General features: G+C 40.4%; 1 protein-coding gene across 2 annotated transcripts in view; it reads right to left on the bottom strand.

Moving 5' to 3' along the window:
- The window catches only part of UBP1 (upstream binding protein 1), a 66,697-nt gene that overhangs the window by 16,016 nt on the left and 23,169 nt on the right, over positions 1-27,512 (bottom strand). Inside the window, exons 4-9 of one of the 2 annotated variants that reach the window (XM_082637153.1) lie at positions 10,452-10,528; positions 6,448-6,553; positions 5,160-5,266; positions 2,419-2,571; positions 2,206-2,316; positions 1,656-1,763 (exon numbers count right to left, since the gene is read on the bottom strand). In XM_082637153.1, coding sequence (XP_082493279.1) covers positions 1,656-1,763; positions 2,206-2,316; positions 2,419-2,571; positions 5,160-5,266; positions 6,448-6,553; positions 10,452-10,528 — 662 coding nt within the window. The remainder of the gene's footprint in view (positions 1-1,655; positions 1,764-2,205; positions 2,317-2,418; positions 2,572-5,159; positions 5,267-6,447; positions 6,554-10,451; positions 10,529-27,512) is intronic. The other variant, XM_082637154.1, reaches the window with a different exon arrangement.

Here is a 27,512-nt window from a genome sequence, read left to right as displayed (position 1 = left end):
GCTCAGATACAAAGACCAACAGAGACACTAAGGGTTTGGTTGTGCTGTGGCTCTTGAGAACCTCCAGTGCTGCCCCTATTCAGTGCAGGACCACCTCACACAGCGCCATGTAGCTGTGACAGGAAAGTATGGATACCCTTTCTACTGAAAGCCAATTGTAACTATCAGAGACCTGTAGGAAATGCTGGCCTTCTTTTGTAGGTGCTTGAAGAAATATATAAAATGCTGCAGATTTTCCTTTTTAAAAAATCTGTACCTTGCTTTTAATGAACAGGTTTCCAAGAAGACCTCTAACCACCCCTAGAAGTATCTTAACCAAACCAAATGCAGCCCTGGGGCAGCAAGCAATGCACACTTGGAAGATGTGAAATCCCAGGCCAGTGAACTGCTGACGTTTTGCATACTTTAGACTTGCATCTTTGGATGAGCTCTGGGCTATAACAGATTTAATTTACAAATTATCAGAACCATTCCTTTTAATTAGTTTATAACAAAAGGGGAAAAGTGATTTGAATTACCAGTGTCTCCCCAAATAAGTGTACTAAGAACCATTTGTGTCTTCAGCTGGGAAATTAGGAGAATAGAAACATAAAACTGGAGGGGCAGGCATTTTGGGGAAGGAGTATACAGTTGTTCCATACAGCTTTTGATTTAAATCAAAAAAGCCCACTTAAAGAAAATGCAACATGGTGTGCTCCCCTGCCCCTCAGAGAGGACATTTTCAGTTTTATTGCATATATTATTTAAATGCATATAGAAGTATTTAAAATATTTTCACTCAATGCTTTAATTTGGAAATAATGTTCCTGTGATAATGCCTGTGGCTTTCATAGTCTACAGATAATCACAGATACATGTGTAAGAGTGAAAACTCCATTTCTGGCACCTTGACAGTACAAACACTGCAATGATGAAACAGTAACCATTAATAAGCTGGCAAACTTAATAAGCTGGCAAAGTTCATATTCAACCAAAACCCCCCTGGACTACAGTGGGGAACCAGGGCTGAGCGTAGCAAGGTGTCCTATGCTGGCCTGAAGCATAAGGTCACAATGCAGGTGCCAAGAGGAAACACTAATGCAGTCAAGGATTGTTTTTCTACCAGTGCTGCCAATCAGGCTTTTAAAAGCAGACACGTTCTTACACTACATGCAGGGAAATGGGACACAAAGTACTGCGAATGTACTGCGTATGTTAACGTCAAGCTTGCTGCCATCATTTCGCCAAATATCCGTGACATTTTCTTATCAGTTACACACATGAGAAAGCAAAAACCTTTTTTAATTACACAAAAATAACTATTTTACTAAAGAAAGTATTTTCAATTAATTTCAGTGCTTGTAAAGGAAGTGCATGTGCAAAGGAGAGAGAGGGAGGGAGGAAAGGAAGGAGACAGGGAGGGAACACATTTTTGAGTGTCATTTGTTTTCCCTCCAAAACCACCCAATATGGTCAACTTTGTTTGAAAGTGTTAGATTTAGGAAATTTTCCTCAGTGAGGAACAAACAGAAAGCAGGAAGTCTAAACAAAAGCAAATTAAATCAAGACAAGGACATCAAAAACAAATTTGGCTTTACTTTTCAGTGGAAGTTGGTCCTATATCTAACACTGCACAAGGTTTCTTGCACAATGAAAAGAGAAGCAGAAGCCCTTACACTGCCTCGCTTTGCCAGAGAATCACCGTAGTCTGCTGGCAAAGTCCGCTTGCTGGACTTTTTCTGCTCATGTTCAACTGCATCTTCAATTATAGGCTCAAGCCTCATCTGGACAAACACCAAAGATTGGGATCAATGTCTTTTCATTATACAAAGAAAGATCTAATACCCTGTTTATGCCTCTGCCGTCCAATTAAACAAACGTATGACTAGCAGGATTCAAAGGTAAGGAAGATGCAAAACCCCAGCAGTGACAAACATCGGACATTCTGGGCCCCAACATAATTTCTATCAACTCCAAGGATTTTAAGGTCTGTTTCTGAGACCTGATTGGGATTTCAGCATCTTCGTCCACGATCCCACCCAGGAAACGAATCTATTAAAATCCCCAAATTTAAAGAGAATATTTTCCCCACAAATTTCACCAAGAAGATTATGTCAATCTACCACCCAATCTTCCCAGACCCTTTGCAGCCAAACTCATCCTCAGAGGTGGTGCCAGAGTGCACAGCTCGGCTTCTCCTCAGAACCGGAATGGTGCCCGCATTACCTCTGTGAGGACCGTGGTGTCATAGGACGGCTGGTACTTCTCCTTCTCATGAGCGGTTCTCTTCTCCATCTTCTCTCGATCAGTTTTTTGTTTCCTATCTGCACCTTTCGGCTTAAAAACAAAGTAGACTTTTTCATCTATCAGGCTTCAGACAAACACCTTTACCAGCAACACTGGGCCTCACTTCCTCAAAGCCTAGTTTCCATCTCTTACCTTAAAAACTTTGATTTGGCAGCTAGCTGAGTGTAGATGATCTGTGTATTCTCCATTTTCATTCTGCTTAAAGGTGTCAACCTGGATCCTAAAAGGCACTCCCTTTTCACCTCCATGCTTCCGGGGAGTAAATTCTGTGCTGATGCAGTGTACCTACAAAATGAGTCAGGCTGAAATGGATTCAAAGTCTTGTCCACTGATCACCCTTCTACTTTGCTGCCTTTCACATGTCGGGCCACAGGTATAAATTCAAGATCCTTTAAAAGGAACTCCCACATATTACTCAGGTGTCTGTCGTGATTTCTAACTGTTTTAAACGTGTATGACTTTCCTTTCACAAATCCAGCTGAGCCCTCCTGAACTTTGTGGGAATGGGTTCTGCCCCATTCCAGTGCCCTCCTCGAAGGCAGGACTTGCTCCAATGATGAGCGCATCAGTACAGTAGCTTCCTGTGTCTGTCCCCTACCCCCACCCCAGACTGGACCCACGGTCCTCAGCCTTGCGTGGGGCTCAATCCACAGCAATCATCACCTCGTTACTCAGAGCCCCTGCTGTTTGCCCTCTACTGCCATTGCCCCAACTCCAGCCAGCTAGTCACCTCGCTGCTGTTCCTACGGTCATCAGCTCGTGATCCTTTGCCTGGGGAGCTTCCACAGTCCACCAAGCCCACTCCTCACTCCACCTGCATCCATCTGAACTCTCCTGTCAACACTTCACAGTTCACAGAGGATCCTGAGGGCAGTACTCATTTTCCCACCACTTCTGCCCACTCTTGCAACACCACCATGGTGACAGCTCCAGGGCATGGCACAGTGTCATTAACAAGACCTTGGTAATTTCTGACTGCTACACACCCCCTCTTCTAAGGACTCAAGGGTAAAACTGATTTCTGCACCAAGACTGTAAACAACCTGAGAAGTAAGGCCAGCTCTTCCATCACTCATTCACCACATAACCAGTCACCCTGTCAGATGAACAATATGAGAAAATATTCAACTAATATGAACCATGGCCCTACTGATTATTAGCCGATGGATGATACTACTTGGAAGACCACGAAAATGCAAAATACTAAATTCTCTATAGTTCACACAAATCATAGCCTACTTCGGCCAGTCAGCAATTAAGTGATTTTCCTTTTCTATATAAAGATTACCTACTCAGTAGTTTTAATTTCACCACTTACAAATTCGAACCTACTATTAGAATTACTGTTGATTTTATTTTACATATAATAATACCATATTTGTTTTTCAAAAACTAATCTCTTAGGACAGCAGTCCCCAACCTTTTTGGCCCCAGGGACCAGTTTTCATGGAAGACAATTTTTCCATGGACTGGGGGTGGGGTGGGGATGGTTCTGGGATGATTCGAGCGCATTACATTTACTGTGCACTTTATTTCTATTGTTATTACATTGTAATGTATAATGAAATAATTATACAACTCACCATAATGCAGAATCAGTGGGAACCCTGAGCTTGTTTTCACTTGCCACTCACTGAGAGGGTTGTGTTTTTTTTTTTTTTTTTTGCTGTACGTGGGCCTCACTGTTGTGACCTCTCCCGTTGTGGAACACAGGCTCCGGACGCGCAGGCTCAGCAGCCATGGCTCACGGGCCCAGCCGCTCTGCGGCACGTGGGACCTTCCCGGACGGGGGCACGAACCCGTGTCCCCTGCATCGGCAGGCGGACTCTCAACCACTGCGCCACCAGGGAAGCCCAACTGAGAGGGTTTTGATGTGAGTCTGCAAGCAACTGATTTATTATGGTCTCTGTGCAGTCAAACCTCTCTGCTAATGATAATCTGTATCTGCAGCCGCTCCCCAGCGCTAGCATCACAGCCTCAGCTCCACCTCAGATCATCAGGCATTAGATTCTCATAAGGAGCGTGCAGTCTAGATCCGTCGCGTGCGCAGTTCACAGTACGGTTTGCATCCCTTGCATTCACAGTTCACAGTAGGGTTCATGCTCCCATGAGAATCTGATGCTGCCACTGATCTGACAGGAGGCGGAGCTCAGGTGGTAATGCGAGCGATGGGGAGCGGCTGTAAATACAGATGAAGCTTCACTCGCTTGCCCGCCATTCACCTCCTGCTGTGTGGCCCGGTTCCTAACAGGCCATGGACTGCTACCAGTCCATGGCCCGGGGGTTGGGGACCCCTGTCTTAGGAGATACAAACTGAGTATTCATGGGTGAAATGAAATGCCTGGGCGTTGCTTTACAGTATTCCACCAATAACCAAAACGGGAAAACTACTAATAACTGTCGAAGCCAGGAGATGGGCACAAGAGGATTTATTATTATTATCCTCTCACTTTTGTAGGGGATTGAAAATGTCAGTATTAAAATATTTTTAAATAAAGCTAGACAGAATCTTAAAACTACACTTTTTTCAATCATATCCTTTAAAACAGCAGGTTTTGTTCAAGAGAAATGCATCTTAAGAATGGAAGTTTTGATTATCATTACTACCAGTGGTAAAAGTGATATTTAAATAATGCTTTACATATTAAGATTGTCTTTACAGGTTAGTCTATAAATGATGAATTTAGTAGATTAACTCTAACTTAACAGAGTGTGTTGTGTGTGTCTCTGTGTGTGTGTGTATAAAAAACATTACAAGATAGTTTACAAATAAGCATTTAAAGAAAATGATATCATGTATCAAGAATTTAAGCTCACCCACAGCCTTCTGAATGATGAGGCTAGTATAACTCTAATAATGTAAAAATCCAAACCTGAATGAAAGCAGATGTGCGTTTTGCAGGATCCCACAGAAATTCAACTGCATTTAACTGGCTTGGATTTGTCTTTGTGTCAATTATTCCCACAGACATTGGAATATCTGTATTTTAAAAAGAAGTGACACAGAAACAAAACTATGAATGATTAAAAGGTTACAATCTACGATGATTCTGTTCTAATGAAATTATTATACCTCCCTGCTGAACTTTTCCCTTCAATGTTCTCCATGGTCAATCACTTCAACATAAAAACCCACCTAATGTGTATCATACTTTCTCCCACCATGATTTCTATTTCATTTTATTAAGAATATGATGGATGGTGCCAATCAAAAATGAAATAAATGGTTTAAAACTCATTAAATTCCTGGCTCAGTTTCGTTAAGCACCAAAAACAACTTCATTTTTAACTATAAAACAACTCAAATAGTATGGAGGTTCCTTAAAAAACTAAAAATAGAACTACCATACGAGCCAGCAATCCCACTACTGGGCATATACCCTGAGAAAACCATAACTCAAAAAGAGACATGTGCCACAAGGTTCACTGCAGCTCTATTTACAATAGCCAGGACATGGAAGCAACCTAAGTGTCCATCAACAGATGAATGGATAAAGAAGATGTGGCACATACATACAATGGAATATTACTCAGCCATAGAAAGAAATGAAACTGAGTTATTTGTAGTGAGGGGGATGGACCTAGAGTCTGTCATATAGAGTGAAGTAAGTCAGAAAGAGAAAAACAAATACCGTATGCTAACATATATATATGGAATCAAAACAAAATGGTTCTGATGAACCTAGGGGCAGGACAGGAATAAAGACACAGACACAGAGAATGGACTTGAGGACATGGGGAGGGGGAAGGGTAAGCTGGGACGAAGTGAGAGAGTGGCATGGACATATAGACACTACCAAATGTAAAATAGACAGCTAGTGGGAAGCAGCTGCATAGCACAGGGAGATCAGCTCAGTGCTCTGTGACCACCTAGAGGGGAGGGACAGGGAGGGTGGAAGGGAGATGCAAGAGGGAACGGATATGGGGACATACGTATGCATACAGCTGATTCACTCTGTTACACAGCAGAAACTAACACAACACTGTAAAGCAATTATACTCCAATAAAGATGTTAAAATACATACATACATAAAACGACTCAAGTCACACAGGTGACTAAAACACTCCACGCAATCACACATGGTGTGGTGCTAACGTATTAACAGGTATAGCTAAACAACTGCCTCATCTCTCCATGGTTTTCTGACGGCCACTTGTACCTAAATCGAGGAGTCTGTCTCCTGGGCGATTCCACTTCCAACCTTCAAGTTGCTGATGCTCTGTATACTGGAGCCGTCTGTCATGGAATACAACCCTTATGATGCTCTATGGAATAAGTAGGGGAAATGAGCACTTTTAAATTGTTCCAGCTAAAAAGCAGAAGTGTTTTCACTTCTTATGCATTAGCCTATAATAGAAAAGCATACAAAAACAAATTCTGCTTTAAACATTTTGTAAGTGTTTTACAAAACACTGTTTTGTTCTTGGATACCTGGGTATGGGTACAATTATTTGGTGCAAAGAATTATTACTATCTTTTTTTTAACTTTTTTTTTTGATGTGGACCATTGTTAAAGTCTTAATTGAATTTGTTACAATATTGCTTCTGTTTTATGTTTTGGTTTTTGGCCATGAGTCATGTGGGATCTTAGCTCCCCGACCAGGGATTGAACCCACAATCCCTGCATTCGAAGGTGAAACCTCAACCACCGGACCAGCAGGGAAGTCCCGGTACAAAGAATTATAACTCAAAAATAACAAGAGCAAATAAAATGGATTCTTAGGTTAAATTTTTTTTTTTTTTTTTTTTGCGGTACATGGGCCTCTCACTGTTGTGGTCTCTCCCGTTGCGGAGCACAGGCTCCGGATGCGCAGGCTCAGTGGCCACGGCTCACGGGCCCAGCCGCTCCGTGGCATGTGGGATCTTCCTGGACCGGGGCATGAACCCGTGTCCCCTGCATCAGCAGGTGGACTCTCAACCACTGCGCCACCAGGGAAGCCCTCTTAGGTTAAATTTTTATTAAAAAATTTGATACTGTAATTCAAAATTAAGGTCCATGTCCATAAAAAATTAGTAAGAATTATATTTCTATAAAGAAAACATCAGGGAATCCCCTGGTGCCCAGGTGGTTAGGGTTTTGCGCTTCCACTGCAGGGGACCCTGGGGTTCGATCCCTGGTTGGGGAACTAAGATCCCCGAGTGCTGTGAGGCACAGCCCCCCCCGAAAAAAACGTCAAGGGCAGGGGGGTAAATCTGCCCACCACCCTAAAAAGAGAACCTATATGCAAAATTCATCCTCAACTATTTAACCTGCAAGTGAGGTTATCTGAGGTAAGCAAGGGAAAAACAAACCAAAACAGATAAAACACAGGTCAACTTCATCCAAACACTCAGGCTCGTTCCTAGGGAAGGCTCTAACTCGACTCCACAAACTCTAGGCCGTTCTCTGCTCTCCACCCAGCCCGCCCTCACCTCCCACAGGTTTGGGCTGCCAGCTGCTGTTCCATTCCAAGAACAGGATAACAAGTCATCAAAATGGATTCAGATACCAGATTTGCACTAATTAGTGTTTCTGACACATTTATAAATAACTGTTTCTCAGACTATGATGCAGTAAGATAATCTTATTTCCAGTAGACGCTCTGCTGGTTTGAACAGGAAATAACTTGTATCTTTAGTGCTCCTGCCTTCCGCACCCCCAAAATGCTGTCCAAGACATAGCTGATAAATATTTTGAAGGGAACCATTTAAAAGTAGAAATACTGTAATTTGAAATAGTTTAAAAAGAGGCAAAGTCAGTCATTAGGACCTCTGTGGACGCCTATAAAGGCACAGTTGCCACTCTGACCCACACCCAATTCCCCACCAGCACCCACTTCACACGGCTGCCTGCTGGCAGCAAAGCCCTCACAGAGTGATGGTGCTTGAGCCAGCGGTGGCTCCTGGTTCACATTCACCAGCAGGTTGATCTCTCAGAAGTGCAGCACAGAAAATGTCATGATTTTGATTCTTCCGTATTTAGTAAGAACCAAATCAAATCCACGAATTCAGATGAAAATAGTATGAGAATACAGGTAATAGTTTTAAGTGCTTTACTAAACCCCATTCTAGGTCAGACTAAGACATAAGACAGTACAATAAGGAATATGGAGGACCATAGTTAAGAAATGGCAAGATATAAAAGAAAACCTCTTAAATAAAACTGGAAGGGGAAAAGCTGTTATCTGGAAGTTCGGACTAAAAGGAGACAATACACCTAGAGAATCAGCCGCAGATAAAGGGGCCCTAACAATAAGATAGAAACACAACAATCAGAGAAAGCACATCACTGCATATTTTAAGCAGGTCAAGAAGTTCCAAAGCACCTTTGATCAGCAGCATTTGATCCCGAAGCCCCCCCCACCCCCAACAGCAGAGTCAAAGATCATGGGGCCAGAAAATTAAACTCTAGATGGCTGCAGAGTATTTTAGGGATCCTCTAGATGAAGAAGCATGTGGTCTTTAAGAAAGTTATTCTGTAGTCTCTGGCAGTAGCAGACTGTAACTCTGAATCCCAGGCAAGCTCTCAGGATGTAACTGGATGTATTCTGGCACATCCACCAAAAATCAGACATGTGGCTTATCAAGTGGAAGATGAAACTAAGACTTCTTAAAAAGTAACCCTGTGACTTTCACAATGACAAAAGAGTTCACCCACATCTTCCCTTAAACAATATATTACTAGGCTGAATTTTAACCAGGTGTGGTACAATTTGGCAAAGATTTGCTGGGGTGCCCAATACTTGTCTGACAATGAATGACGAGCTGGGAGCAAGACATGCTGAGAGAATCTTCAACACTGCTAAGCCTCGTAGACTCTGAAAAATGAGCGCTGTTGCTCCTTGACCAAACCATAGCTATTTGTCACTAGAGTCCAGCAGAGCATAACCAATTCAATAGGGCTTGCTCACTGGGAACAGTGCTGATGCCTTTTTAAAAGGGTGAATCTAATTAGCATTCAGGTGAGAAAGTCAACAGGAGGGAATAAAAAAAATAAGGCCATCTGACCCACCCTTTAGGGAAATGATCAAACCCACTGGTGGAACACAGACATGACAGACTCCATGTTCAGATGGCACACGTGAGAATGGGTAAATAACCTCTCTCCTCCTGTTCTGAGAATGTTGGGAGCCCCGGGAGTCAGAAGAAACCTGGGAGCTTACTCCAGGTTGGCAAGACAAAGATCCACTGGGGACTAGAACGTCTCACAGGATTGGGAGCTTCCTGCCCCCAGGAGTGGGAGGAGTACTAAAATATCCCAAAGACTCTCAGGCCTCCAGTGCTGAGCAGCTGCTTTCTGGACAAGCCTAATTTGTTAGCATTAGTACTGCTGTCCACTCCCCCACAGGCTGCCTTCCCCATGCTCGCCCGTCTGAAAAGGGATGGGTCTTTCCAATGGAATGCCTCTCTACACTGAGGGCCCAGCAGCACTCGGGCCCCAACAGGCCTCTCTGTAGGAAGATGGAAGGACCGAGAGAACTCATCCTGCTTCTCCTTTGCTAACAGTTAGCCACAATGAAGTTTTCCCTTTTCCCAATTAAGCTTCTTCTGTAACCCTTGCCCTGTAATGCTCCAGAGTTTATGATACTGTGTGGTGCGTGACAGGTAGAGGCTAGAAGGACCCACCTTGCATGACACTGCAGGGGCCGGGGATGGGTCTGAAGACACATCCTAAAAGGAATGGGTTGGCTGCACCTCCTAGGCCTGGAATAACTGACTCTTCATTCAGATACACCAGTAGCGTGAAGAGATCAAATTTTACTTAGAGAAATTTTAAGAGGTGAAATAAAAGTTTCAAAGTAACACTTATATTTCCCCCCCACACTATCTTTTATTTTTAAAGAGAAACAGTTTCCACACGATCTTCTACTTTTAAAGAGAAACAAAGTTTTTTGTTGTGGTAGTGGGTTTTTCTCCCTCCTTTAGCTGCAACCAACTTTTCTATGGCACCTTGTTTCCAGAGGGCCTTCACGTTTACTTCACTCAGTAATTACTATAATTCCTATTTTACAGAGGAGTAAACAAAATATAGCTCAAAATAGTTTTAATATAGCCATTACTTTCTTAAAGTGAAATTAAATAATTTTTTAATAACCCCTGCAACAAAAAACAAAACTCTTGCAGCAAAACTGCTTTTTTGAGTCACTGCAGTATCTTTTAGGAATTTAAACAGATGGTCCTTACCTTTACCAGTTTTCCAGTGATCTCAGGCACATCTCCCATTTTCCGATTATCCAGCATGCGAATTTCATAAGACTGACCTATTTTTAAAAATTGTGTATCAAAAACAATCCATATAAAGAACATCACTCTGTGTAACAAAAATTCAACTCAAACATATGACTGCCCAATATTAATTTCTAAAGAAGCAAACTCAGGTTAATCTTTCTCTTCCCTGCAAATCATATCCTTTCCTTCTTCCACTCTCAAGACTAAAGAGTTCCTCAGTCAGTTTACTTGCCTCTGTTACCCTCTCACACTCATTATCTGAGACCAATTTTTCATAACAGCTTTATTGAAGTATAACTTACATGCCATAAAATTCACCCTTTTAAAGTGTACAATTAACTGGTTTTTAGTAAATGCAGAGTTGTGCAGCCCAAACTGCTATTAATTTTACAGCACCTTCATCATCAAAAAGAAAACTCATACCCGTGAGCAGTCCCTTCTCATCCACCCACCCCTAGCTCCTCACAACCACTCATCAATCTACTTTCTTTCTCTTGGGATTTGGTTGCTTTAGACAGTAGGTATAAATGGAATCACACAACAGGTGGCCTTTTGTGACTGGCTCTTTCACTTATAATGTTTCCAAGGTTCATCCAGGTTGTAGCACGTGTCAGTCTTTCCTATTTATGGCCAAATTATCCAACTGAATGCATACACCACACTTCGTTTATTCATTCAACAGTTGACAGACATCTGGGTTGTTTCCACTTTTTGGCTATTATGAATAATGATACTAGGAACATTTGTAGACAGGTTTTTGTGTAAACTAAGGTCAAATTTTAATCCTGGAGCTTTCTCCCCTGTGTCCAATGAACCCAACTCACATCTTGTCACTGCTCAATTAGGGTCCATAAAAAAAACACGAATAGAAACTCACACACCAATCTATTTAATTAGGAAAATAAGCTGCTGCTGCCAAAAGTTAGTAATATGCTCCAAATCCACAAAAAAGATGTTTGGATTATCTGTCATTAAATAATAAAAATGACAGCATAATTTGATATGCAGAAAATTAGTAGTAATTAAAGAGTGCTTCTAGTAACATATGAAGTTGAGGCTCTTTATAATAAAACTACCAGTACCCTGCCCACACTCCACTGGGCTTACAAAAATATACAAAGAGTACAAGATCATAGGGTCAAAACATAACAGTTACCAAAATACAACTAAATCACTCCAAGGTTGGTGAAGGAAAACAACTGCTGTATACACCACTAAGGAACAGTCAAATTCATTCAACACACTGAGAGAGATTAAACTAAAAACACCCTTATGGTAAGAGAGATTTTTTAAAAAGTTAAATCTGCAGCATACTTAACAATGGATCTGAACCTGGAAAAAGAATAAACAGTAACTTCTTTAAAAACGGAAATGAATACCCAGGAGTGGTCATGAGCCCCTGCTGCCACCCTCCCAGACCCCAGGAGTGGTCACGAGCTGCTGCTGCCCCCACTGCGTGCCCCGGGGGTGTGCCTGAGCCGCTGCCAGACCAGACACCAGCCGTGGCATCCGCACACCCCGCCCCTCTCGGGGGTAATGACCAGCACACTCTGAGTAAAGAGGCAACAGGCATCCATAATAAAAACAGCCTCGTACCAAATACATTAAACACGTACAAGCTACACAGGGACCCCCACATAAACAGCCCTCTAAGACCAAAGTAGGTAACTGTTTCTCCTAAACTCACAAAGTAAGATAAACACAAGTAAAATGAAGAAGCAGAGGAACCACTCCCAGTTAAAAGACCAAGAGAATTCCCCTGAAAGAGCAAACAGTGAAGCAGACCTCTTCAGTCTAACAGACACCAATTTCAAAAAAGAGGCAATGGAAATACTGAAGAAATTAAGAAAGGCTATTGACAGAAATGCAGATTACTGTAAAAAAAAACAGCTAGAAACTATAAAGAGGAACCAAGAAAAAATAGAAAACTCATTTGCAGACGTGAAAGCTGAGATAAAGGCAATGAATAGCAGAAAGAATGATGCAGAAGAACAAGTGAACTGGAAGATAAAATAATGGAAACCACCCAATCAAGACAGCAGACAGAAAGCCAAATGAAAAAAAAATGAAAGCAACATAAGAGACCTATGGGATAATATAAAGCATGCCAACCCATGCATACTAGGAATTCCAGAAGAGGAAGAAAGAGAAAAGAGGACTGAAAATGTATCTGAAGAAATTATGGCTGAAAAGTTTCCAAACCTAAAAAAGGAAACAGATATCCAGGTACAGGAAGCACAGAGGGTCCCAAACAAGATAAATCCAAAACAGACCCACACCAAGACATATTATAACAAAAATAGTAAAACTTAAAGATAGAGGATTTTAAAGGCAGCAAGAGTTCATTACAAGGGAACCCCCATAAGACTATCAGCTGGTTTCTATACAGAAATGTTGCAGGCCAGAAGGGAGTGGCAAGATTTTGGGTTGGCCAAAAAATTCGTTCAGGTTTCCCCGTACCGTCTTATGGCAAAACCCAAACGAACTTTCTGGCCAACCCAATATATTCAGTTCTGAAAGGGAAAAATGTGTAACCTAGGATACTCTATCCAGCAAAATTATGATTTAGAATAGAAGAAGAGATAAAGAATTTCTCAGACAAGCAAAAACTAAAAGAATACAGCAATACTAAACCCATCCTAACGGAAATATTGAAAGGTCTTCCCTAAACAGAAATGAAGAATCTATAGGAAAGAGAAAATCACAACTGGAAAATAAATCATTTAAATCAGCCAGTACAGATTTAAAAAGATTAAAAAATTTCTGTGAAAGTGATGATAACCAAAATGAACAGCAAAAGGATAAACACGAAGATGTAAAAGAGGACATCAAAATTGTAAAATGGGGGCTTCCCTTGTGGTGCAGTGGTTAAGAATCCGCCTGCCAATGCAGGGGGCACGGGTTCGAGCCCTGGTCTGGGAGAATCCCACATGCTGCGGAGTAGCTGGGCCCGTGCGCCACAGCTGCTGAGCCTACACTCTGGAGCCCACGAGCCACAGCTGCTAAGCCCACGTGCCACAACTGCTGAGGCCTGTGCACCTGGAGCCCATGCTCCACAACGGGACAGGCCACCACGATGGGAAGCCCGTGCACCGCGGCAGGGAGTGACCCCTGCTTGCCACAACTGGAGAGGGCCCGCCTGCAGCAGCAAAAATCCAATGCAGCCAAAAATAAATAAGTAAATTAATTAATTTAAAAAATTGTAAAATGGGAGGCAGGGAAGAAAATGTAGAATTTGTTCTCCCTAAAATGTGTTTGAGCCTATATGACTATCAGTCTAAGGCAAGTAGATATAGTAAGGGGTTAACATACTTGAAAAACAGGGCTATCACAAATCAAAAACATAGAACAGATTCACAAAAACCAAAAAGAGGAGAACATAAGTATAATATCAATACAAAAGAAAATCATCAGCACACACACACACACACACACACGAACAAAGAAAAAGGGACAGAGAAGAAATAAAAATCAATGGGAAAATAAGGTTTAAAATGGCAATAAACATTGGGTTGGCCAAAAAGTTCCTTTGGTTTTTAAGTAAAAATAAGATAAGTTTTTCATTTTCACCCACAACTTTATTGAATAATGCATTCACCATTCTCTTCCACTACCTTCTGCCATTTTTCAGGAAACTTCATAATTCCATCTTTGCAAAACTTTTTATCTTTTGGAGTAAAGAACTGCTCCAGATGCCTTTTATAGTCTTCCAGGGAATTGACATTTTTTTCCATGAAGAGAATTTTGTAAAGACCAAAATAAATGGAAATCTGAAGGTGCAATGTCTGGTGAATAGGGCAGATGAATCAGAACTTCCCAGCCAAGCTGTAACAGTTCTTGTCTGGTCATCAAAGAAACATGCGGTCTTACGTTATCCTGATGGAAGATTATGTGTTTTCTGTTGACTAATTCTGGACTCTTTTTGTCAAGTGCTGCTTTCAGTTGGTCTAACTGGGAGCAGTACTTGTTAGAATTAATCGTTTGGTTTTTTGGAAGGAGCTCATAATAGAGGACTCCCTTCAATCCCACCATATACATAATATCACCTATTTGGATGAAGACCGGCCTTTGGTGGGGCTGGTGGTGATGGTTCATTTTGCTTTCCCCACGATCTCTTCCATTCCACATTATTGTACAGTATCCATTTTTCATTGCCTGTCACATTTTGTTTTAAAAACAGAATGGTTGTGTTACGTTTAAGTAGAGAATTGCATGCGGAAATACGGTCAAGAAGTTTTTTTTTTGCTTAACTTATGTGGAACCAAAACATCAAAGTGATAAACATAACCAAACTGGTGCAAATGATTTTCAATGCTCTATTTGGATATTTTGCTTATGTCGACTATCTGCTGTGTAGTATAACATTGATTGTTCTCAATGAATACCTCAATTTGATCGCTATCAACCTCAATCTCTCTACCTGACCGTGGAGCAACGTCCAGCAAGAAATCTCCAGCACGAAACCTCGCAAACTACTTTTGACATGTTCAGTCAGTCACAGCACCTTCTCCATACACTTCACAATTTTTTTTTTTGCGTTTCAGTTGCATTTTTACCTTTCTTGAAATGATAAACCATAATATGCTGAAAATGCTGTTTTCTTCCATCTTCAATATTAAAATAGCTACACAAAAATTCACCAATTTTGATGTTTTTTTTAATGCACTCTGATATGATAGCTGTCACAATAGAGTCTAACAAAATTGTTTCAAGTGAAGTTAAAGTTAACTATGCAATACTAAAGCCAGCTTACAGAAAAAAAGCAAATGAACTTTTGCCCTAACCCAGTACATAGCTATCAATAATTACCTTAAATGTCAATGGACTGAATGTTTCAATCAAAAGACAAAGAGTGGTATATTGGGTTAAAAAATAAGAGGCTACAATGTGCTGCCTACAAGAGACCCACTTTGGGCAAAGGACACACACAGATTTAAAGTAAGGGGATGGAAAAAGATACTTCATGCAAACGGAAATGATAAGAGAGTGGGGGTCACAATACTCATAGCAGAAAAAATAGACTTTAAAACAAAGGCCATAAAGAAAGATAAAGAAAGACACTATATAATGATAAAAGAATCAATACAAGAGGATTTTACTTAATAAAGGAACACTTAATAAAGGAACACCCAAATATATAAAACAAAGACTAACCAGACATAAAGGGAGAAACTGACAATACAACAATTTAACACCCCACTGACATCAATGAACATATCTTCTAGACAGAAAATCAATAAGGCAACAGAGATCCTAAATGATACAAGTTAGACGTAATTGATATTTCCAGGACATTACATCTGAAAAATCCAGAATACACATTCTTTTCAAGTGCACGTGGAACATTCTCTAGGACTGACCACATACTAGGGCACAAAACAAGCCTCAACAAATTTAAGAGTATAGGAATTATCTTAAGCATCTTTTCTGACAACAACGGCAGGAAACTAGAAATAAACTACAGAAAAAGAAATGAGAAAAAAAAACCACGATTACATGGAGACAAAACAACATGGTACTAAAAAAACAATAGGTCAATGATGAAATCAAAGAGGAAATTAGAAAATACCTTAAGACAAATGACAATGAAAACACAACCATACAAAATCTATGGGATGCAGCAAAAGCAGTTCTTAGAGGGAAGTTCACAGCAATACAGGCCTTCCTCAAGAAACAAGAAAAATCTCAAACAACCTAAATTATCACTTAAAAGAATTAGAAAAAGAAGAACAAACAAAACCTAAAGTCAGCAGAACGAAGAAAATAATAACTATCAGAGAGGAAATAAATTAAGAAGAAAATAAAAAATAGAAAAAAAAATTCAATAAAACCAAGAGCCGGTTCTTTGAAAGGATAAACAAGACTGACAAACTGCTAGCCAAGCTCAACAAGAAGAAAAGAGATAGAACCCAAATAAACAAAGTAACAAATGAAAAAGGAGGCTTAACAACTGATACTGCAGAAATACAAAAAACCGTAAGGGAATACTATGAATAATTACATGGCAACAAATTCGACAACCTAGAAGAAATGGAGACGTTTCTAGAAACATACAGCCCACAAACACTGAATCAAGAAAAAATAGATAATTTGAACAGATAGAAGTGAAACAGAATCTATAATAATAAAAAAAAAAACTCCCTATGAACAAAGTCCAGGACCAGATGGCTTCTACCAAACATATAAAGAAGAACTCATACCTATCCTTCTCAAACTCTTCCAAAAAAAAACTGAAGAGGGGGGAACACTCCCAAGTGCATTCTATGAAGCCACCATCATCCTGATACCAAAACCAAAGACACCACGAAAAAAGAAAATTACAGGCCAGTATCTTTGATGAATATAGATGCAAAAATTCTCAACAAAATATTAGCAAACCGAATCCAACAACACATAGAAAGGATTATATACCATGATCAAGTTGGATTCATTCCAGAGTTACAAGGATGGTTCAACATATGAGAATGAATCAATGTGATATACCACATCAACAAAAGACAAAAGCCACATGATCATCTCAAAAGACACAGAAAAAGCATTTGACAAAATTCAATATCCATTCATGATAAAAAAACAACTCTTACCAAAGTGGATACAGAGGAAACATATCCCAACATAATAAAAGCCATTTATGACAAACCCACAGCCAATATAATACTCAATGGTGAAAAGCTGAAAGCCTTCCCGCTAAAATCTGGAACAAGACAAGCATGCTCATTCTCACCACTCCTATTCAACATAGTATTGGAAGTCCTAGCCACAGCAATCAGACAAGAAAACGAAACAAAAGGTATCCAGATTGGACAGGAAGAGGTACAACTGTCACTGTATGCAGATGACATGATACTATATATAGAAAACCCTAAGGACTCCACACAAAAACTACTAGATCTAATAAATGAATTCAGCAAAATATCAGGATACAAGATTATCATTCAGAAATCAGTTGCATTTCTTTACACCAACAATGAAATGTCAGAAAGAGAACGTAAAAAAACAATACCTTTTAAAATTGCAACCCCCAAAATAAAATACCTATGAATAAACCTGACCAAAGAGGTGAAAGACTTATACGTTGAGAACTATAAAACATTAATAAAGGAAAGTGAAGATGATTCAAAGAAATGGGAAGATATCTCAAGCTCTTGGATTTGAAGAATATTGTTAAAATGGCCATATTACCCAAAGCAATCTACAGATTTAATGCAATCCCCATCAAATTACCCATGACGTTTTTCACAGAACTAGAACAAGTAATCCTCAACTGATATGGAACCATAAAACATCCAGAATTGCCAAAGCAATCCTGATGAAAAAGAGCAAAGAGGAGGCATAACCATCCCAGACTTCAGACACTACTACACAGCTACAGTAATCAGTGTTGTATTGCCACAAAAGCAGACATACAGACCAACAGAACAGAATAGCGAGCCCAGAAATAAACCCACACACCTACGGTTAATTAACCTTCGACAAAGGAGGCAAGAATATAAAATGGAAAAAAGACAGGCTCTTCAGCAAGTGGTGTTGGGAAACTGGACAGCCGTATGTAAATCAAAGAAGTTGAACACACCCTCTCACCATACGCAAAAATAAACTCAAATGGCTTAAAGACTTAAAAGACATGACACTATAAAACTCCTAGAAGAGAACATAGGCAAAACATTCTCTGACATAAATCGTACCAATATTTCTTAGGTCAGTCTTCCAAGGCAATAGAGATAAAAATAAAAATGAGACCAAATCAAACTTACAACGTTTCGCACAGCAAAGGAAACCATAAACAAAACGAAAAGACCACCTACAGAATGGGAGAAAATATCTGCCAACAATGCGACAGGGTCTTAATTTCCAAAATGTACAAATAGCTCGTAAAACTGAACACCAAATTTACAAACAACCCAATCAAAAAATCAGCAGACCTATAGAGACATTCCTCCAAAGAAGAAATACAAATGGCCAGTAGGAACATGAAAAGATGCTCAACATAACTAATTATTAGAGACATGCAAATCAAAACTACAATACGGTACCACCTCACACAAGTCAGAATGGCTATGATTACAAAGTCTACAATTAACAAATGCTGTGTGGAGAAAAGGGAACCCTCCTACACTGTTGGTGGGAATGTAAGCTGCTACAGCCACTATGGTAAACAGTATGGACATTCATCAGAAAATTAAAAATAGAATTACCATATGATCCAGCAATCCCACTCCAGGGCATATATCCAGACAAAACTGTAATTCAAAAAGATAAAGGCACCCCTATGTTCATAGCAGCACTATTCATAATAGCCAAGACGTGGAAACAACCTAAATGTCCACTAACAGACGAACTGATAAAGAAGATGTGGTAAATAGATAAAATACAATACTACTCAGTCATAAAAAAGAACAAAATAATGCCACTTGCAGCAACATGGATGCAACTAGAGATTATCATACTAAGTGAAGTAAGTCAGAAAGAGAAAAACAAATACCATCTGATATCACTTACATGTGGAATCTAAAATATGACACAGGTCGGGACTTCCCTGGTGGTCCAGTGGTTAAGACTTTGCCTTCCAATGCAGGGGGTGTGGGTTCAATCCCTGGTCAGGGAGCTAGGATCCCACATGCCTCGCGGCCAAAAAACCAAAACATAAAACAGAAGCAATATTGTAATAAATTTAATAAAGACTTTTTTTTTTTTTTTTTTTAAATAAGACCTCCGCCGGGTCTTTGTAGTGGCATGTGGGCTCTTTTAGTTGGGGCATGCAAACTCTTAGCTGTAGCATGTGGGATGTAGTTCCCTGACCAGGGATCGAACCCAGGTCCCTTGCATTGGGAGCATGGAGTCTTAGCCATTGGACCACCAGGGAAGCCCCAATAAAGACTTTAAAAAATGACACAAATGAACCTATCTATGAAACAGAAACAGAATAACGGACATAGAGAACAGACTAGTGGTTGCCAAGGGGGACGGCAGTGGGAGAGGGAGGGATTGGGAGTTTGGGATTAGCAGATATAAACTAGTATATATAGAATGGATAAACAACAAGGTCCTACTGTATAGCACAGGGAACTACGTTCAATATCCTGTGATAAACCATGACGGAAAAGAATATGAAAAAGAATGTATATGTGTGTGTGTGTGTGTGTAACTGTATAACTTTACTGTACAGCAGTATTTAACACAACATTGTAAATCAACTATACTTCAATTTAAAAAGTTAAAAAATAAAAAAGATTTTTAAAAAGCAAATGAATAGATATCATTGATAAATACACCATTACATATCTGAAATTACACTCAACCTCAAGAATTTAGGACACAAAAATTAACAAAATGTTTGTGCTGATTATCAGATCAACAAAAAAATGTTTAATTAATTTAAAAAACCAAGTGGGTAAAGATGGGGGAGAAATAAGCACATAAAATGTGGGGAAATGTAAACTGATAAACTCTTTCTGAAAGATAGTCTGCCTGCACCTGTTAACAAGTTAAATACTGCATCTTTTAACTCAGGGATTCTGATTAGCAAGAGGGGGAATATTTGCACCTCACATTAGTCACAGAGGGCTAATCTCCCTAGTATCAAAGGAAAAGAACTCTTACAAAATTGCTAACAAATGCCCAACAACCCTAGCAGAAAATGAACAAATGACATGAACATGTACTTCACACAAAAGAAGGAAAGCCAACAGTTCTTAAACATATATATCTATTGTTTTCGGTACACGGGTCTCTCACTGTTGTGGCCTCTCCCATTGCGGAGCACAGGCTCCGGACGTGCAGGCTCAGCGGCCATGGCTCACGGGCCCAGCCGCTCCGCGGCATGTGGGATCTTCCCGGACCGGGGCACGAACCCGTGTCCCCTGCATCGGCAGGCGGACTCTCAACCACTGCGTCACCAGGGAAGCCCGTTCTTAAACATATTAAAAGACATTCGAGGGCTTCCCTGGTGGCGCAGTGGTTGAGAATCCGCCTGCCAAGGCAGGGGACACGGGTTCGTGCCCCGGTCCGGGAAGATCCCACATGCCACGGAGCAACTAACCCCATGTGCCACAACTACTGAGCCCGCACACCTAGAACCCAAGCTCCGTAACAACTGCAACTCGCCACGACTAGAGAAGGCCTGTGCGCAGCAATGAAGACCCAACGCAGCCAAAAATAAATAAATTTATTTATTTTAAAAAGAAAGAAAAAGACATTCGACGTCTCGGAATTCCCCGGTGGTCCAGCAGTTAGGACGCCGTGCTTCCACTGCCAGGATGCCGGGTTACATCCCTGATCAGGGAGCTAATAAGATCCCGCAATAAGCGACACACGGCCAAGAAAAAAAAAAGACATTCAGACATTTGAACTCCATCAGAGACATGCATGATAAAGCCACAATGAAATGGCTTTTCACCTATCAGATTAGCATGAATCTCTCAGTTTGAGATGTCATGGCTAAAGGGAAACAGTCACTCTCATCTATGGACAGTAGAGGTGGAGATGGTTTAAGAAGCAGTTGTCACTCTGGAGAGATTCTGAAGGTAGAGCCTATATGTATTTTCTGGTATATTAATTAAAGTGTGAGAGAAAGAGCAGCTGAGGGTTACTCCAGATTTTTGGCTAAGGAACTTCCTGACATGGGGAAGATCACAAGAAGCAGATCTGAGAGAGAAAATCAAGGAGTGCGATTGCATACATTTTATCAAGTTGATTTATAAATCTGAGAATAACCCAAAGAAAAGCAGTCTTGTGAGATGGGAGGTGGACCAAATGCACAAGGAGGGAGGGAGAACTTCTCTCGCCAGGATTCCACTGTGGTCCTCAAAAACTCAAAATTCTAAGGATTGAAAAGATCAAAGGAAGAAATCTCAATGTGCCTTATATTCTTTTGTATTATTTTTCCTCCTCAACCTTAGGATATTTCTGTGCTCAATATAAAGTTCAATCTGCTTCCACGAACAGATTTAAGGCTTGGCTGCTCCTGTATTAAAGCACTATAGATTTTTATTCTTCTGAAGTCAAAAGCAGGTTTTGAAAAAAGGCTCTGTAACACTTATTATGCTTCAAATGATTTCCCTGTTGGAAACTATATATGTCCTAGCTTTCTTCCTTCTTCAGTTTTATCCCATGTCTCTCACTATTTAGAAATCCCTCCCCACCAAGTTTTACTCAATGGCAATATCCATTGATATACTACCAGACTTTTATTGGTTCAATTTCTCCTTCTATTTGATCCCCCTCCATAATTCTCCTAATAAAACAACTTCCTGAAATGTTAGTCTAGGTTCCAAATGAAATATTAAAAAGTCCCACTACCAACGAAGTATAAAGTTAACACAAACTGCAATACTCTAAAAGTTACTAGTCCTATTTTTAGCTTTATCTTCTGAATTTACCTGTCACGTTTGGATTTGTTTACTCCTTTCTTGGCTTAGAAAAGCAAAAGCACTGACAGAATTGGAAAATATAAGTGCTACGAGTTCATGTCCCCACCTACCTTTGAATATAGAGTGTAAGACGGACTCCAGAGCAAAATGGAGCCCAAGGTGTGAAAGATCCACTTTGGTTAAGTTCAAAGCATTTATTTCTAAGGTCCTAATACAGAACTTTAATCTATAACAAGAACCAAAGCTAACCTCAAGGAAATCTACCACAGTGTAAAATGAACTTACCAAAAAATATATTTTCTTTTTTGAAGCGTCAATTATTTAACAGTATTTTTAATCCAATAGACATGCTACTTTATTTCCTAGGACCTAAAACTTGTTTGCAAGGTAGCTAACACTGGTTAATTAACAGGGTGCTCCAAGTAGAATTTGGCCTCCATATGAACAGGTATTTCTGATCTAATAGCAGCAATAAGCTGATCTGGAATAAATCAACGGTTTAAGATCAGAAGTCTCACTCATGGGACTTCCCTGGTGGCAAAGAGGTTAAGAATTCGCCTGGCAATGCAAGGGACATGGACTCGATCCCTGGTCCAGGAAGATCCCACATGCCACAGAGCAGCTAAGCCCATGCACCACAACTACTGAGCCCACATGCCCTAGAGCCTGTGCGCCGCAACTAATGAAGCCTGCATGTTCTAAGGCCTGTGTGCTGCAACTACTGAGCCCACGTGCTGCAACTACTGAAGCCTGTGCGCCTAGAGCCCATGGTCCACAACAAGAAAAGCCACTGCAATGAGAAGCCCACGCACCTCAATAAAGAGTAGCCCCCGCTCGCCGCAACTAGAAAAAGCCTGTGCGCAGCAACAAAGACCCGACACGGCCAAAATATAATAATAAATTAAATAAATAAAAATGAATAGTAAGATATTCCTATTTAAAAAAACCCCCAAAACAAGAAGTCGTGTCACTCATATCATGGTGGGGAAGCATCATGGATTCAGCTGGGGCTACTGGACAAGGGGCAGCCTATTCCAGCCAGATCCCTGCCCAAAGGGATAGGCAACTGCTTACTCCCCTTTCTGTGGCTCCATATTGGGACTACAGTTTTTTTACTCCACAAAGTTAGAGGTTTAGGGACCTCCCTGGTGGTCCAGTGGTTAAGAATCTGCCTTCTAATGCAGGCGACGTGGGTTCGATCCCTGGTCAGGGAATTAAGACCCCCACATGCTATGGGGCAACTAAGCCCGTGTGCTCCAGAGTCTGCACACCACAACTAGAGAGCCCACATGCCACAACGAAAGATCCCGCATGCCGCAACTAAGACCCGATGCAGCCAAATAAATAAATAAATAAATATTTAATAATAATTTTTTTTAAAGTTAGAGGTTTAAGTTTTCTCATTACCTAAGAGCTGAGAAGGACAGCTGCCCAGGCATAACCAGGAAAACACAAATACAGCTTTTAAACTCTGTACTTCTATCATTCAAAACAGTACAAAAACCAACACTCTAAAGCATCAGTACTTGTTCCAAGTTCTACCTGACTGATGAAGTTAAGACTACACAGAATTATATTTCTTTATGTTACACAATGGTATTACACAATGGCAAATATTCTTTAGCAACAGCTGCTCCGGAGGCAGAAGGTGAGCAATGAGCTTGAAGGGGAGGCTACTAGGAGTGACCAAGCTATGCCCTAAGAATGGCTGCAGCCCTACCTATGTGTCAACGCTCCTCTGAGGAAATCTGTCTATAAGTAGTGGTGGTGAGGGGACGCTCACATATTTGCCTGAATATTCAAAGTAATAAAAAACTGAAGCATGGTCCCCAGACCAGCAGCATCGGCATCACTTGGAAACTCGTCAGAAATACAAATTCTCCAGCCCCACTCCAGACCCACTGACTCAGAAACTCTGTCAATCATGTTTGACAAGCCTTCTAGGTGATCCCAACGCATGCTGTTGTTGGAGACCACTGCTCTGTGCAAAGCTACAAATATCCAGTCAGTCAATGCTGTTTCTAGCACAAAGCATTCGGGACCTTCTCCTGGGAATAACTTGCCTATGCCAAAATTAAGAACTAAGTCATTCTAAAGCTGTTTAAAGTAAATTACATTATGATTCCTTTATAAGTAACCAAAATTCATTAAATAGTCATTTATTATTTGACAGGATTGTAAATCCTATAACAGTCTAGGATAGCTCTCACTCCAATACACACAAATGCTCCACAAATCCACTTATCCTCATATATGTTCATTACACATGTGTATACAGTCCATATATTTGAATATACATATATGTACACATTTACACACACACACGCACACACACACTCATGCGTGCAAGGGCTCAGGGTTCATTAGATGCCCATTTCAAGAGCCAGCTTTGACTGGGCCTTCAGAGATAAGCTAGGAGGCAGTAAGTACTATAGTATGCAGAGTGTTTCTGTCTAAAATCTTAAGAGTAAATGACAGCCACACTATGGAAACAGCTCTGATACACAATAGTAGCTCATTATGCACCACTTTGGAGATCGTCTACATAGTACACATTTGCCTTGGTTGATGGGTTAGTTTCCTATTGCTGCTGTAACAAATTTCCACAAACTCAGCAGCTTGAAACTATGCAAATTTATTATCACACAGTTCTAGAGTTCAGAAGTCTAGAACGGGTCTAGTGGGCTAAAATGAAGCTGTCAGCAGGCTGCATTCCTTCTGGAAGCTGTAGGGGAAAATCTACTTCCTTGACTTTATCTACTTCTTGAAGTAGCCTACATCCATTAGTTTGTGGCAGTCTTCCTTCATCTTCAAATCTCCCTGACTCCTGACTCTCCTGCCTCCTTCTTTCACTTTTAAGGACCCTTGTGATTTCACTGGGCCACCTGGATAATCCAGGATAATCTCTCCATCTCAACAGCCTTAATTAAATAATATCTGCAAAGTGCCTTTTGGTATAAGGTTAAAATATTCACAGGTTTTGGGGATTAGGATACGAACATCTTCGAGGCACCATTATTCTACGTGCCACAGCTGCTAAGCAGTGCAAACATGTTACTTCTACAGTTCAAAACTCTGCTACAGGGGGACTTCCCTGGTGGTCAATATTGTTAAGAATCTGTCTTCCAATGCAGGGGACGTGGGTTTGATCCCTGGTTGGGGAACTAAGATCCCACATGCCACAGGGCAACTAAGCCTGCCTGCTCTAGAGCCTGCATGCCACAACTAGAGAGCCCGCACGCTGCAATGAAAGATCCCGTATGCCACAACTAAGACCCAATGCAGCGAAATAAATAAATATTAAAACAAACAACAAACAAACAAACTCTGCTACAGGCTCATTTAAAAGATTGTAGGGACTTCCCTGGTGGCGCAGTGGTTAAGAATACGCCTGTCAATGAAGGGGACATGGGTTTGAGCCCCGTTCCGGGAAGATCCTGCATACCTCGGAGCAACTAAGCCCGTGCACCACAACTACTGAACCTGTGCTCTAGGTTCCACAAGCCACAACTACTGAAGCCCGTGCTCCTAGAAGCGGCTCTGCAACAGAAGAAGCCACTGCATCACAACGAACAGTAGCCCTGCCCCGCTTGCCGCAACTAGAGGAAGCCCGCGTGCAGCAACAAAGACCCAATGCAGCCAAAATAAATTAAAAAAAAAAAAAAAGATTGTAATCATACTTGCCAACAAACCTGGCAAAAGTCCTGAGTCATTACACAGGTATCTAGGCCCAGGGTTGTATTCTAACCATTTGTAAAAATTGCTCATCTGTCTGCCATAGGAAACTAACACATCAGCCAAGGTCTAACCACTTGGTTCTCCAGTACAATCAGAAACCATTAAAGCTATCTAGTTATAAATAATAGTAACAGCAGAAAAGGCTAGTGTTGTGCTTCCTATGTGCTGGCCACCTTATAAGTGCATTACACATATTAACTCAACTCAGCTACCTTAGGTGGGGGTTATTTTATTAAAGGAACTTGCCTGGACAAGCAGGTGGTGTAATGGGATCTAAACACAGGCAGCCTGGCCCCAGAGACAGCTAATGACAACCCCTCACTGCTGCCCTCTACCTCTCACCCCGCTACATGCAGAAAAACATTTAAATCACCAGTCACTGTAAAGAGTTGACACGTTTAAAAGGAACAAAAAGGTATGTGAATAATGTGTGTAAAGACATCCCATATGCAGCAGAGGTGCATATATCCTGGGCAGTTCTATCTCATTCTTCCACCAGGCATTACTTTAGGGATGGAAGCTCTCTCTTAAATTTCATCCTTTAGTGACAAGATCATTATGTTCACCACAACTATGCTTAAGCATATAATTCAGTCATCACAGAATAAGTTTATTGGAATAAATAAAATATTAATGATACAATACTTTTGTTATACAAAGGGTATCATTTAACAGGATTACAATCTTCTTAGGTGTCTAAAAAGGGTTCTAATTCAATGGCTACTTGGGCCCAGCGAGCAGAAGAGTTTTATTGTATACTCTTTCATACCTTCTGAACTTTGAACCATGTATATAAATCATTTAGTTACACTGTTAAATTTTAAATGGTGACCATTAACTGAAAATTTAGAAAACACTGGAACTATTCTAGTAAAGAGACTCAGTGGTTAAGAAAATGAGATTTGGAATTAGAAATCTCTGGGTTTAAGTCCCTATAAAAAGTACGGTCAATCTAAAAAGATAACTGTAGGAAAAAACTACTCCCTCTAAAGCTTTAATATAAAGTGGGGATAACTGTGCTTTCACTGTCACTATTATTTCCAAGTAACAGAGAAAAAAGTGACTGCTTAATTTCCCTCTCACTTATTATAATGAGTGGGGAAGCTTAAAAGGAATTAAAACTTGTGCTGATGAAGAACAACTTCAAGTGCCCTATCTAATCCCTTCTTTATAAAGCTTTTGTATCCATTTTTGATAAACAAGGCAACAGTGCCATGATGAGTCATTTTCCCTTGGTGGAGGTGAAGAGTTCATTTGAAGATAAGAAAATTAACTCATGAGTAAATCTGAATAAAAATCTAACTACTAAGAACAGGAAGACTAAAGAGTAAATTATGTTAATACTTAACACACTATCAAAGCTGATGCACAGATGACACTATACTAAAATGGGTCACTGAGACACATTTTACATACTTTGCAGAAACTTCCCAGGGCAATGTCACCCAGCTAAAAAATATCCATGGAATTTTACTGGAATTCCTAGATAAAAATCAATCATTTTTATTTTCCATATCTATGCCTGATTCTCTTTACACTATATATTTCAGGAAAGGCTTCTATAAAAAAAATCAAAACTGTACATGCGCTACTTAGAATGTTTCCTTTTGAAAAGTGAGTCTGATCAACTTAAGATACTCTGCTGGGGGATCGGATCAAGATGGCAGAGGAATAGGACGTGGAGCTCACCTTCTCCCACAAATACATCAAAAATACATCTACAACCTAGAGACTGTCCTACAGAGTGAAGTAAGTCAGAAAGAGAAAAACAAATACCGTATGCTAACACATATATACAGAATCTAAAAAAAAAAAAAAGAAAATTAAAAAGAAAATGGTCAGAAGAACCTAGGGGCAAGACGGGAATAAAGATGCAGACCTACTAGAGAATGGACTTGAGGATACGGGG

This window comes from Mesoplodon mirus (assembly GCF_964341445.2).
Source record: "Mesoplodon mirus genome assembly, chromosome: 12".
Lineage (NCBI taxonomy): Eukaryota > Metazoa > Chordata > Mammalia > Artiodactyla > Ziphiidae > Mesoplodon > Mesoplodon mirus.
The sequence above is the reverse complement of the archived record's forward strand: the minus strand, read 5'-3'. Positions and strand labels throughout refer to the sequence as shown.